Source organism: Mesoplodon mirus (genome assembly GCF_964341445.2).
Source record: "Mesoplodon mirus genome assembly, chromosome: 2".
In the NCBI taxonomy this organism is placed as follows: Eukaryota; Metazoa; Chordata; class Mammalia; order Artiodactyla; family Ziphiidae; genus Mesoplodon; species Mesoplodon mirus.
In genome coordinates, this window is record NC_138977.1 from 84,294,125 (window position 1) to 84,307,825 (window position 13,701).

Sequence of the window (13,701 nt, forward strand, 5' to 3'; positions counted from 1 at the left end):
ATGCTTGCATGAGAATTGAATTAGATGAACTCTAAGATCCTTTTCAGATATTTGATTCAAAATCTGAATGACTCATCTTGGCATTTAAAATGCTCTGTAATCTAGAAGTATTTACTTATCCAAATTTACATCCTATTCCTCCCAAGTTTCCCTTTGTTCCTGGCCAGTTTCTTTAAGAACTCTCAAATAAGCCACGGTCATGTTCACTGCTTTTTCAATTGGTTACTCTCCACCCTCAATGCCCTCCTGACTACTGAAATAGATGGCATTATCTTGGAAGCTTGGTACTCAGACTGTGACCTGAAGGCCAGCATCACCCGGCGTTACCCGTGAGCTTGTCAGAAATGCAACTCCAGCCCTACCCATTTAGAAGCTGCATCTAACAAGATCCCCAGGTGATTTGTGGGCATCTTAAAGTTTGAAAAGCACTGCGTGAGCACTCATTTCAAATCATTTCTCAATGGAATGTTTGCTCAGCAGACCTCATGTTCTTATGTCTGATCTGCCACAGCTCTTTGTTACCCGTAGCAGGCATGCTGTTTAATTAATAACATCCCCTGTTAGACTATTTCTTTCTTTTATTTTTTAAAATAAATTTATTTATTTATTTATTTTTGGCTGCGTTGGGTCTTCGTTGCTGTGCACGGGCTTTCTCTAGTTGTGGTGAGTGGGGGCTACTCTTCATTGTGGTGCGCGGGCTTCTCATTGCGGTAGCTTCTCTCGTTGCGGAGCACGGGCTCTACAGCGCAGGCTCAGTAGTTGTGGCGCACAGGCTCAGTAGTTGTGGCGCACAGGCTTAGTTGCTCCGCGGCATGTGGGATCTTCCCGGACCAGGGCTCAAACCCATGTCCCCTGCACTGGCAGGAGGATTCTTAACCACTGCGCCACCAGGGAAGTCCCAGACTGTTTATTTCTTATTTCATGGAAGTTCTTTCCCCTCAGTTGGGTTGTAAATAGCTTGCACACAGAACAGCCATGCATCTGGCCAATCTGAATGCAGGGAACAGAAACCCATTCAAGTCACTTCAAGGAAAAAAAGAGCCTGTTCTAAGGCTACTTGGGAACTGGGACTAAAAGAGTCAGGAGGGAGGTGCTCCAGAGACTGGCCACCCTCTCTCAGCATGTGTCTCTCTGCCTCATTCTCTCCATCCAGTTCGTTTTCTCTCCTACCTTCCTCTCTTCACGCAGTTTCTGTTTCCTCATACTAGCAGCATTCGCACAACCTATTACAGCCAGCCATTCTCTCCTCTACCAGCCTATTCTCCTCTGACCCTTTCTGCTTCAACATTCACTCTAAGCCTCTAAGCTTAACTCTTCCCATGGGAGAGATGATCACCACAAAGCATCTTTCTGAGCCAAAACACAAGGTTACACGTGTTTGAGCCACCTACGGATTCTCTGCTCTTGGGTCAGGAGTCTGCCGTGGTCCAACCAACTGAAGCCAAGGATGCTGCCATTCAGAACAAGGCCTTTGGGCAGCAGGAGCTGTCAAAAGAGACTATTCCTTAGGAAAGAAAAGTGTGGGCAGGGCAGGCAGTGAGCCACATTGCCAGCCCACAGGGTCATTATTGATGCTGTCCTCACCACAGTCCAGAGGAAAATGCTGAGTACATAATAAACTGAACCAACCAACACGGGGGGTAAGGGTCATTCACCAAGTGCAATTATGCCCCTGACACTGGGCTGGATGCACAGGGAATACAAAGATTAAATAAGAACCAGTCATTGTTTTCCAAAGCTGTTAATTCAAATGTGTCACTGAACTAGCTACTTGACCTTTGACACGTACCTCAACCACTAGGGCCACAGTTTCCTCAACTATCAGATGGGACCATCTTCACCAACCTCCAGGAGCACTGTAAGGTCCTATAAGGTAATCTTTGTAAAAATGCTTTGAGGGCTTCCCTGGTGGCGCAGTGGTTGAGAGTCCGCCTGCCGATGCAGGGGACGCGGGTTCGTGCCCTTTTCTGGGAAGATCCCACATGCTGCGGAGCGGCTGGGCCCGTGAGCCATGGCCGCTGAGACTGTGCGTCCGGAGCCTGTGCTCCACAGCAGGAGAGGCCACAGCAGTAAGAGGCGCAGGTACCGCCAAAAAAAAAATTTTTTTTTTGAAAAATATACATGCCAGTCAAAAACAATACTGTAACCTCTCAGTACTTAATGAAATCCTCTCATATGGCACAGGTTTTACATTATTTTCTGGTCCTTTCTCTTTTCCCATTTCCCATGATATAGAATCCATCAACTGCTATTATTTGAAAGAACAATCCCAGTATTACCACTATATTTTCATTACCTGAATGGCTCACTCAAATGATGATTAAGAAAATTCATTCACTATTGTCAAAAAGACAACAAACAACAAGTGCTAGTGAGGATGCAGAGCAATGGGAACCCTCATGAATTTCTGGTGCAGATGTAAATTGGTGCAGCCACTATGGTAAACAGTGTGGAGGTTCCTCAAAAAATTAAAAATAGAGCTATCATATGATCTAGCAATTTCACTCCTGGGTATTTATCCAAAGAAAACAGAAACACTAATTAGAAAAATATATGGATCACTATGTTCATTGCAGCATTATTTATAATAGCCAAGATATGGAAGCAACCTAAGTGCCATCAGTAGATGAATGAATAAAGAAGATGCAGTGTGTGTGTGTGTATGTATGAATATAATGGAATATTACTCAGCCATAAAAAAGAATGAAATCTTGCCATTTGCGACAACATGGAATGACCTAGACGGTATTATGCCAAGTGAAATAAGTCAGAAAAAGACAAATGCTGAATGATTTCATCTCTATGTGGAATCTATAAAACAAGTGAACAAACATAACAGAAACAGCATCATAAATACACAGAACAAATAGGTGGTTGCCAGTGGGAATTGGAGTGGGGGGTAGAGACAGAGGTGAGGAAGATTAAAAGGTACAAACTTTCAGGTGCAAAATATATGAGTCATGGGTATGAAATGTACAGTGCGGGGAATATAATCAATAATTATGCAATATCTTTGCATGGTGACAGATGGTAACTAGACATTGTGGTGATCATTTTGAAATGCATAGAAATATCGAATCACTATGTTGTGTAACAGAAATTAACATACTATTGTAGGTCAATTGTACTTCAAAAACAAACATACCAACCAACTCATAGAAAAAGAGATCAGATTGGGGGTTATCAGAGGTGGGGTATGGGGGGAGGGGAAATCAGATGCAGTCAGTCAAAAGGTACAAACTTCCAGTTATAAGGTAAATAAGTACTAGGGATGTAATGTACAACATGATAAATATAATTGTTTATACATGAAAGTTGTATGTTATATATAAAATTTGTTAAGAAAGTAAATCCCAAGAGTTCTCATCACAAGCAAATTGTTTTTCTATTTCTTTAATTTTATATCTATATGAGTTGATGAATGTTCACTAAATTCATTGTGATAATCATTTCATGATATATGTGAGTCAAATCATTATGCTGTACACCTTAAACTTATACAGTGCCATATGTCAAATATAGCTCCATAAAACTGGAAAAAATAAATAAGAAAAAAAAGAAAATGCACTTCACTCAGAAGTGTAAAAAAAGAATTTACACATTTTTACTGTGTACATTTAAAGACAGCACTATCATTTATTCAATGTACATCTATAAGGTGCCCTGTATATTTTTTCATGATATTACAAATGACAATAAGAGTGTACTAAAATCCCTAAGTAGGACACAGGTTAGTTTTGACTCTTGTGTGGCCTTCTCCCCATAGCAATTTCACTGAGTACTTCCTAAGTGCTGTAATCCGAAAATCATAGCTACTAGAGCTCAGAGCCCCCATTTTTAACATGGGGGCTCTGAGGAGGAAAAATAATAAAATGGCCTGTCTCAAACCCCTATAATCCAATTCTCCTAAAATCTGTATCTTTTTTCTTAAATCACTTTACCACTTGCCAAACATTAAAGGGGGGAGGGGGCGGGGGTTAAGGATGAACATCAGTGATGTTGTGAGAACATGAGCCACCATTTATAGGATTCAAGTATGGGTTTATGTGACAGAAAGATAAAACAAAGCTCCAGATATGCACTGTTTTGGCTTCGCTATGAACAAAATGAAAACATGTTTACCAACTGACTGCCACATGCTAGGCAGGATGCTGAGGGCTCATCAGAGGATGAAGACAGCCTAGGCCCTCCAAAAGCTTACTGGCCTTTACCCTCGGGCATCTGTTGCTCATTGCTGACAAGTGTAGCCATTCAACATCTGGCCCTGGGTGGAGCAAAGAAAACGGCTTCCACCTTGCTAAAAAGTCCGCTCAGCTGGCCAAAATGCAGGTATCAGGTAAGGGGAAAAACAAAACCTCAGACGGGAGCTGGGTGAGACTCCGCTGCAGGAGGCGGAACTGCAGAGACTGTAATGCACAGCACCGGCTGAGCGCCCAAGCCCAATTAAGGCTCCTCCCGCTCGGAGAGGCGAGAGGCTGTGGATCAAAGGATCCTGCAACCTGGGAAAGGCAGATTCAGTTCCCGGGGAGCCGTGATATGGGGGCTGCAAAAATGTGGGCGGCTGGCTGGGGCTGTGCTCCCTAGAATGGAGAAGCAGAGTGGAGACAGAGTGGTTTGTGCGCTAATGGAGAGGGAGGTGGGCAGGGCGAGAGCGCAGAAACCCAACAGTCACGCCGTGTAAAGCGAGCCTTGGGGATCCCTCCGAGGACACCAATTTCGGGGCTCTGCAGCTGGGAAATGGTCTGCACTGAAGGCGGCGCAGGGAGAAGGGTTCGCAAACACACACACACACTCACACTCTCTCTCTCTCTCTCTCTCTCTCTCTCACACCGCCTGACCCTCGGCTGGCCCCGAGCCGCCCCCGCGCGCGCTCCGCACCCAGCTTCGCGCTGCGGCAGCCACTCACCCTCCGCACGAGAGCGGATCTCCGACACGGTCCTCCGCATGGTGGGCATCGCGGCGGCCGCCGCAGGTGGGTCTTCAGACCTGACTCTGCAACTGTCACGGCGCCGCGCGGGCGGAGGATCTGGCTTCCCCGCGCCGAGCGCTCAGCAGCCGCGCGTGCCCAACCGCCCACCCAGGACAGTGCCGCTGCCGGGCGAGGCCCTCGCACACCGGCGGGAGAAGGAGGAGGTAATGAAGACCGCGGCGTCCGCAGAGCTGAGAGAGCTCTGCCTGCAGCCGCGGAGGGAGCGGCGCGGCGAGGGGCGGAGCTCGGGCGTTGGCGCCAGGGCAAGGATCCTCAGGGCGCCCCCTCACTCGCACAACTGCAGCGCTGCGGGGAAGACGGGAGAGGGGCGGGGAGAGACTCCGGAGAGCCTCCTGCGCCCCGCCCTGCTTTGGACCGTACCATCCCCGAGGGGGGAGGGGCAGATGCCGGCCTCTTTCACCACAGGCGCCCTCGTCCCTCCCCGTGGCTTCGGCTCTTTCTGTCTTTTCTCAACGCTCTTCTGCTTCTTCTTCCAAGTCTTGGCCAGAGAGGAAGGGGTACTGTGGCTCCTGCATCCTTGCAAATCCTCTCCCGCCACCCTCTAGTTTTAATAACAATGGAGTCGCCCGTGGTGCGGAAGTGGGGTTGGGTCTGAGTGGGCTGGAGAGCGGCGAAAGGGCCTGAGGCGTCAAGGACTAAGAGCTGCGGGAAGGCACTGCGTGTTGGCTCCCCCGGGTGCAATTCTAGCCTACCTGCACCGCCTACAGCCCTCGCAACCTGAGTCGCACCTGCTCACCCGCCTGGTCCACGAGCAACTGGTTCTGAGGCCGGGGTCCTCGGGCGCTGGTGGCTCCTCTGCCCATGGTGCTCATGTGCGTCTGGGGCCGGCCTGCGAGTGGCCGGGTGCATCCAGCTAGTGCGTGTTCTGCAGACTGACAAAGCTATGGACTTGCACTAAAGTCAACTGTTGGGCCAGGTGCTTCAAAAGGACTTTTTTGTTTGGGTTTTTGCTTTTATTCAAGCATGCAGGAAGTTGGGAGCAGTAGTTTTACCTGAAAAGGGGAGAGGGAGCCTAGTATAAAGTCCATAAATACATTAAATTTTAGTTTGCCCCATATCCTACAAAGAAGGGTAACTTCGTTACCTTTTATTTTGTATAAGGAGATCTATGCTAACAAGTTATCAGAACAAGTACGGTAGTTTTTATTTATTGTTGATTTCATCTTTAAGTTAGGCTGTAAGGTTTTTTTAAAATTTTTAAAATTTTTTATTTTTTATTTTTTATTTTTATTTTTTTTTGCTTTATAACAAATTTAATCAGTTATACATATACATATGTTCCCATATCCCCAGGCTGTAAGGTTTTATATATTGAATAGATCGTGGCGAGCCGCTGAAATGGCGAGAAAGGAATAAATCGAGTTGGAAACAATTTGCTGTCTCTCTCATCTTGTGCTCTACTTCCAGCACTCGGTGGAAGAGAGCTTTACGTGGAGGCGTTTATTGTGAACCTCTTTCAGGTCCTGAAGGGAGAGATCTGGAAAGGTTTGAACAGAGAGATAAGTGATTATTCCCAAGCCTCAAGAAAAAATAAAACCTGCTGATAGCATCTTATCTCCATTTGTGTTTTTTTCTCTGTCTCCTGCAAGTAGCGTTTGCTAATCAGAGCCCTGCCCTACATTAATTCTGAGTCAGGCGCTCAGTACATATTTATGAAGAACCCACTCTACTTGGCTCTGATTCAGAGGCTGGGATTAGAACAAAGAAAATGTATTTCCAGCGTTCATGAAACATTGCAGGGTAGAGCAGGACTCAAAGGTGTTTATTTCAGTGATGGTCTTGATTTACAAGTATGGTCTTCTAAAAGTAGGAAATGAACACACAGCCTTTTCAGGACAGTCATCACTGGCCCTTTTTATTCCTTCCAGGTCCAGGATCTCCTTGTATAAAGCAGACTCCCTCTGGCTTGATGAACATGCATCTGAAAAAAATTAAAAGGGTAAGTACAACAAGGAAATTGTTTTAAAAAATCAGCTCTAAAAGTAAGTGAACAGAAACCAGAGAAAAATGCAGTGCTTTTGTGATTAACGTTTTAGTTAGAATTTTATATAAAGCCAGAACCAGCTTTTATTCAAAATCAGTGCACAGCAGCATACCAGTATTTGATTTATGAGCAATCACCTTTGTAATTCCTATGGACCCTGAAATGAAGTTCAGTTCTGCTTATTTACAGATAGTAATTAACTGGAGTTCCAGAGATTACCTCTGTTTTCTATAGACCAATCTATTTTATACATGTCTGTGTTTCCCATTAACAACCCATCAGCAAAGTTGACAACATACATCATTCATACAGAAAATGACAAGAGTCTTTCATACAGAGAAGAACATTGCATGATATAGTCCATAGCTCACTGTGTGTCCTTTCCCAAATTATGCTATCACTTTATCCATAATGGCAAGAGTATCCTACCTAACTCATTTCTTTTTTGTTTGTTTGTTTTGTTTTGTTTTCTCCAGTTTTTTTTAACATCTTTATTGGAGTATAATTGCTTTACAATGTTGTGTTAGTTTCTGCTGTATAACAAAGTGAATCAGCTATACGTATACATATATCCCCATAATCCCTCCCTCTTGCATCTCCCTCCCACCCTCCCTATCTCACCCACCCCAAACTCATTTCTGAAAAACCATTCATTTCTGATTGTTAGAAAGCACACATGTTTTTATTGGTTCAGAACCCTGATTGAAGTTGAATGTTGTACTAATCTGCATGTGCTTGATTTCAAAGTCCTCTCAGATCTCCTCATCTTCCATTGCACCGTGTGCTAGCCCCTGGCAGGGAACTCTGGTGCCAGCAACATGACCTTGTCACAGAACCTGTAATACAACTCAAATGTCAGCAAGATCGTTTAAAAACATTCAGGTCCTGCGACTGCACTGTTGATGGACTTAGAAGGAAGCGGGTTATTCAAGAATAACTTTTCCAAGGGCCAGGTTTTATCCTCCACAAAGTATCCATTGAATGCATAACATGTGTGAAGTGCCCATCCAGAATGCTAAGTTACAAAGACACTTAATGCATTTGTTAAAGTAACCAGCAGTGTAACAAGATGGCTGACACTTAATGCCAAATAGGCCAGCAGCAACACTAGAAGCATTGAGAGAAGGGGAGATTCCAAGAGCTGGGTGATCAACATACTTGAGCTAGGTTTTGAAGTAGGGGTTAAGTCTGTAGAAGTGAAAAGGAAACATCATTCCAGGTCGGAATGCTTGGCATATAGTTAAGTGCTCAATTATGATTTTTTAATGAATGGTTAAGGAAATGGAATGATAGAAGACCATATATGGTTGGGGAGAACCAAAAGACCAGTTGGACTACAGGGATCTCACTGAGAATCTGTATACTTTATTTTTATTTTTTCTAATTTTATTGAAGTATATTTGATTTACAATGTTGTGTTAATTTCTGCTGTACAGCAAAGTGACTCAGTTAAGCATATATATATTCTTTTCCATTATGGTTTATCACAGGGTATTGAATATAGTTCCCTGTGCTATACAGTAGGACCTTGTTGTTTATCCATTCTATACATAATAGCTTACATCTGCTAACCCTAAACTCCCAGTCCATCCCTCCCCCCAACCCCCTCCTCCTTGGCAACCACACCTCTGTCTGTTCTCTATATCTGTGAGTCCGTTTCGTAGATATGTTCATGTGTACACTTAAAATGTGGGAATTGTATGTTATGTGAATTATATCTTAATAAAGCTGTTTAGAAAATTGTCTCTAGAGGTGTGAGCCACTAAAATTATCAAGTCTAGCAAGTCAAAGAGATGTTGAGCATATTCCTATCTTGGTGGGTTTTCACTTACTAATTACGTGATGTTGCCTTGAGTTTGTTGTTGTTGTTGGGGACACCGAGAATTAAGAATTGGTCCTTCTTGGGAGGAAATCATAGTTAACTAGGTGACAGAGGCATGCTCACTAATTTACTAATTTATGATATACCCAGGAGTGCTTTGGGAACTTACATCCTGAAGGTAGTTGGAGATGTACTTGAGAACCCTGCTTCTGCTTGCGAAGGAGGAATGCAAAGTTGAGTACTATACGACCACAGAATACAGATGCTGGATAATGCTGGCAACTACATTCTAAATTCTTTTGCAAAAGCACAAAATAATGGGGTAAATTAATCTTAAAATTTAGATAATTATATCTTTTAGTTTAAAATTGAGGTTAAGATATAACATAAAATTCTATCTAGTCGCAAAGCTACCTGGTTATTGTAAGAAAAGATGCTTATTACCTTTGGTGTGTAGTTGGTATATTGATTCAATGGATGGTGAAGATACTGTTATGGTTAAGAGATTATTATGACATCATTATGGTATGGTTAGGATATTATCATGCTGTTGGGCTTGTAAGGCATTTTCCCCAAGTCTTCCCATCTTGATTGCTCTTTTTCTGTCACCATCGTTTACATGCACACCGCTCCGGTGCACCAGCAAGTTCTTTAGGCTCAGTTTTAAAAATATGTCTTACTTCTATCCACATTTCATCTCCACCTCTACCTTGTACAGGCCCCCATCATTGTTCACCTACAGTAGCCTCCTAACTGACCTCCCTGCTTTTACTTTTTTCACCCATTTATAGTTATTATTATTTAAAAACACAAATGAGTTTATTATTTTAGGATGAGTCAATGTCATTATTATTATTTTAAAAAACAAATGAATTTTAATTTCTTTAAAACACAAATGAGTTTATGTCATTTCTTAGGACTTCAGTGGCTTCCGGCGGCACCTGGATTGAAGCCCAAACCCTTTCTGATCTTGCCCTTGCCTGCATCTCGGGCTCATGTCCTTTTACCCCTTATTTGGTCGTTGGGCTCAGATTATCCCAGCCCACCCCAGCTGATATTGCCCCACTTCCCCAATGCCAGCCACCACCACATGGCCTTAGTCTGTTTTTCTCATAGCACTTATCTCTGAAGTTTTCTTGTTTGTTGGTTTACCTGTTTATGATAAATAGGTCTTGCTCTGTTGTCTTACTTATTACAGTTCGTCTAACGTTAAGAACAGTGTACGGGCTTCCCTGGTGGCTCAGTGGTTGAGAGTCCGCCTGCCGATGCAGGGGACATGGGTTTGTGCCCTGGTCTGGGAAGATCCCACATGCCGCGGAGCGGCTGGGCCCGTGAGCCATGGCCGCTGGACCTGCGCGTCCAGAGCCTGTGCTCCGCAACGGGAGGGGCCACAGCAGTGACAGGCCCGCGTACCGGGGAAAAAAAAAAAAAAAAAAAAAAGAACAGTGTGTGTCAAATGTCACAGGATCAATAAATATTTGTTGAATGAATGAATGAACTGAAAAATGAGTGTACTGTGAATGATCTGGTTCCTTAAGATTGGAGACTGGAAATAAGTCAAAGAATAGATAGTATTTTATTTGAATAGATAATAAGTTTTACCCTTCATAAGCATGTATACTGGAATATATTACTTTGTCATGAAATAATTTAGAACATACTTGCTATGAAGTACTTGATACCAGAAGAAGCTTCTGGATACCATATTGGCTTTTGTTAAAATCAAGTGATCGAATTTTTAAAACAATTGACTGATTGGAGTAGCTTGTTCTTGCTGGACTCACTGTAACAAAACCCATATAACACAGAGATGTGTGTGCAAAGATATTCACTGAAGCATTGTGTAGGAGCAAAAAGAATGTAGTCGTCACCATGTGCTGATATGGAAAGAGTATCAAAATATATTAAGTAAAAAAATGCCTGTAATAAAACAGGGTGTATAATATGATTCACTTTGGTAAATAAATGAATTATATAGATATATTATTTTATAGAAAAGCATAAAACAGCAATTTACCTTTGGGTGGAAAGACGGGTAGTGAGGAGGGAGGTTCCTATTTTTCCTATTTTATACTTTTCTGCATTGTTTGCATTTTCTAACTATAAGATTTTTTTTTTAAGTGTCAATAAGGGTTATTTGGATTTTGCTTTTTTTTTGTATTAATAAATGTGGTCTTTAAAGCACTCATGTTTTTAAAAGTGCACTCAGAAACCATCAGAATATTCAAGAGAATTTAATCAGAATAAGAAATGCCAGATGAAAAAATAAAACAAAACAAAAGACAAACTGATGTCAACCAAAAGCTCTAAATCCATTGTCACTGAATAATCTAGTCACTTATTCTTACTCATAATGTTAATATCAATACTTTTCTCTCATGCCTGTGATTCATTTTTCATGAGTTTACTATTCTCTTTGCAAACACGTTAGCAAAGTTTTAAGTCAAAGTTATAATGTCTTTAAACATTATTATCTTCTTCATATAGTGGGAATTTCCAACAAAAAATAGTACAATGATTTTTTTCTTCACTATAATTGAAAATATTTTGCTCCTGTTTAAATGAAATGAGATTTAAAATGTTGATTTGTTTTACATGAAAAGACTCTTAATAGAAAAAAAATTTAAAATATACTCCAGTACATTTAAAATAGTGTTTGATTCACACACAAGTTTTCAGAAAAAACATTTACTGAATTTTTTACTCAAAAAGTAAATGAACGTTCAAGGCAAAATAATCCTGGTATTGAGATCTTGAATTCAGACTTATCATTTCAAACTGACAAGAGATTAATTAAATGGCATGATTTTTACTTTAAAAATTTCCATCCTACCAGAGCCAGGAAGTGAAAATTAATTCTTAATTTAGAAGCGCTGTTTCTTTTCCAAAACTTAACAAAACAACATTCCAGTAATGCTGAGTCTCTGTAAAATATTATTGTAAAATATACTTCATGGATAATACATTTACTGTAGTATTTTCATGAATTCTGATATTTTAAAAAGCAGCTTTATCGAGGTATAATTGACACACAATAAACTTAATATGTTTAAAGTATAGAATTTAATAAGTTTGGACATACATATAAACACCTACGAAGCCATCACCACATTCAAGATAATAAACATATCCATCATTTCCAGAAATTTCCTCCTGCCCCTTGGTATGGTTGTTATGTATAACTAGAGATACTTTTTCTTCATGCATTCAGTGCAATTTATTGAGTGCCCACCATGTTCTAGATACTGAGCTGAGTATTTGAGATTGAATGGTCAGCTAAACCAATAGGTTCTGGACCAATAAAAAATTATGATCAAATAGTTATGTAAGTAAATAAATATAAAATCACAACTGTATATCATATTCTAATGGAAAGATAGTCTACACCTGTATATATTGATTGTACTTCCAAGTACTTCTGGGCTTTCACACTTATATCTGGAACTCTTCAAAAATGTGTATATGTACCTTTATAATATATCTGAAAATAGACATTAACTTTTATTTCTACTGGATGTTATGGCATTTATCTTGAAAATGGTGTCATGTTTCTTATATGAAAAGGATAACCAGTGAAGACAAGAAATTTTATTATAATTTATTTCTTTGATGTTTACCAGAAAGCCAATATTGGAAATGAAAAAACTCCTAAGAAAATTTCACTTCTTTTTCTTGCCATGTCATATTAGGTGTTATTTCAAAGGAGGAGAGGTGATAATAATGAGGTAAAAGTATTGAAAGAAAGGAATGTTTATTAAAAATTGAATATAGCAGTAAATGACATAAATATGATTATGAAATACAATTTTGTAGTTCCATCACTTTATTTTGGAAAGAATGCCAGACTTAAACAAGATGGTGTCCTGATGAATTGAAATAAGCCATAGCTATCAAATGTGAAATATTTGCTGATTGCTTTTGGGCCTCTTGGATTATATATCCTCTGCTCAGGTTCATAACTCACTGCAGTGTTTAGCAGATATATTGGAAAATCACAATGTTGTTGTTTTTTTCCCTCTGATCCCAGAAATTCTCAGGAACAACATTTGCTGGAAAGAGGAATCATTTATCACTGTAGATTCTTTCCAACTTTGAACTCTGAGGAAATCTACCAAATGGAGAAAGAGAATCAATACTTAACTCAGGATTACATTTTAGTATTCACTCTAAAGAAAGAAGCCAGGGGGAAAGCACTATAAAGAAAAGGCGTAAAGAAGGTAAACCAGCTATAGATTCAGCGCTTGTGGAAGCTGGACATTCCAGAGGCAAGAGTGAAGTGAGCTAGTGCCAAGGACAGGAGCAGAGGCTTGGACCTCTTGGGTAGATCTGCTTCTGGATCTAGTCCTGAAATGTCAGCTCCTCTTCCCTGCCTGTGTTCTCTTGTCTGTTTTTCATTTAGTCTAACCTCTTAAAAGCGGACCTTTGCCTGTTAAATTGGAACTTCTTTCTTCCTGTTCCTGAATCCATGCTATTCTGATTCCAGCTTGCCTCCCAGGCTTTCAGCAGCCATATAATTGAAGTGGCTGCAATCTGTTGCCTGCATAGCCCCTCAAGGTTTCTCGTGCCCCTTGGTTTGATCCTGTGTCTAGTGTTGGCCCGCATGGGCTTCTTCTGACTTCCTCTTTTGTGTGTGTGTGTGTGTTAATTTCTGTTGTACAGCAAAGTGATTCACATACGTATATATATATGTTTTTTTAGTATTCTTTTCCATTATGGTTTATCACAGGATATTGAATATAGTTCTCTGTGCTATACAGTAGGACCTTGTTGTTTATCCATTCTATATGTAATAGCTTACATCTGCTAACTCCAACCTCCCACTCCATCCCTCCCCCAACCCCCTCCCCCTTGGCAACCACTAATCTGTTCTCTGTGTCCATGAGTCTCCTGACTTGCTCTTGATCT

At 41.2% G+C, this 13,701-nt stretch overlaps 2 protein-coding genes across 6 annotated transcripts in view; one reads left to right on the top strand and one right to left on the bottom strand.

The window, feature by feature from the left end:
• ATP8A1 (ATPase phospholipid transporting 8A1) overlaps positions 1-5,357 on the bottom strand; it is a 242,792-nt gene extending 237,435 nt beyond the window's left edge. For all 3 annotated transcript variants that reach the window (XM_082611029.1, XM_082611027.1, XM_082611028.1), the window contains exon 1: positions 4,907-5,357. In XM_082611029.1, coding sequence (XP_082467155.1) covers positions 4,907-4,955 — 49 coding nt within the window. In that variant the 5' untranslated portion in view covers positions 4,956-5,357. The remainder of the gene's footprint in view (positions 1-4,906) is intronic.
• Positions 5,358-5,600: 243 nt separating this feature from the next.
• Positions 5,601-13,701, top strand: part of GRXCR1 (glutaredoxin and cysteine rich domain containing 1) — a gene marked incomplete at its 5' end in the record, with an annotated part of 356,205 nt that continues 348,104 nt past the window's right edge. For all 3 annotated transcript variants that reach the window (XR_014293037.1, XR_014293038.1, XR_014293039.1), the window contains 2 exons: positions 5,601-5,906; positions 6,859-6,929. The remainder of the gene's footprint in view (positions 5,907-6,858; positions 6,930-13,701) is intronic.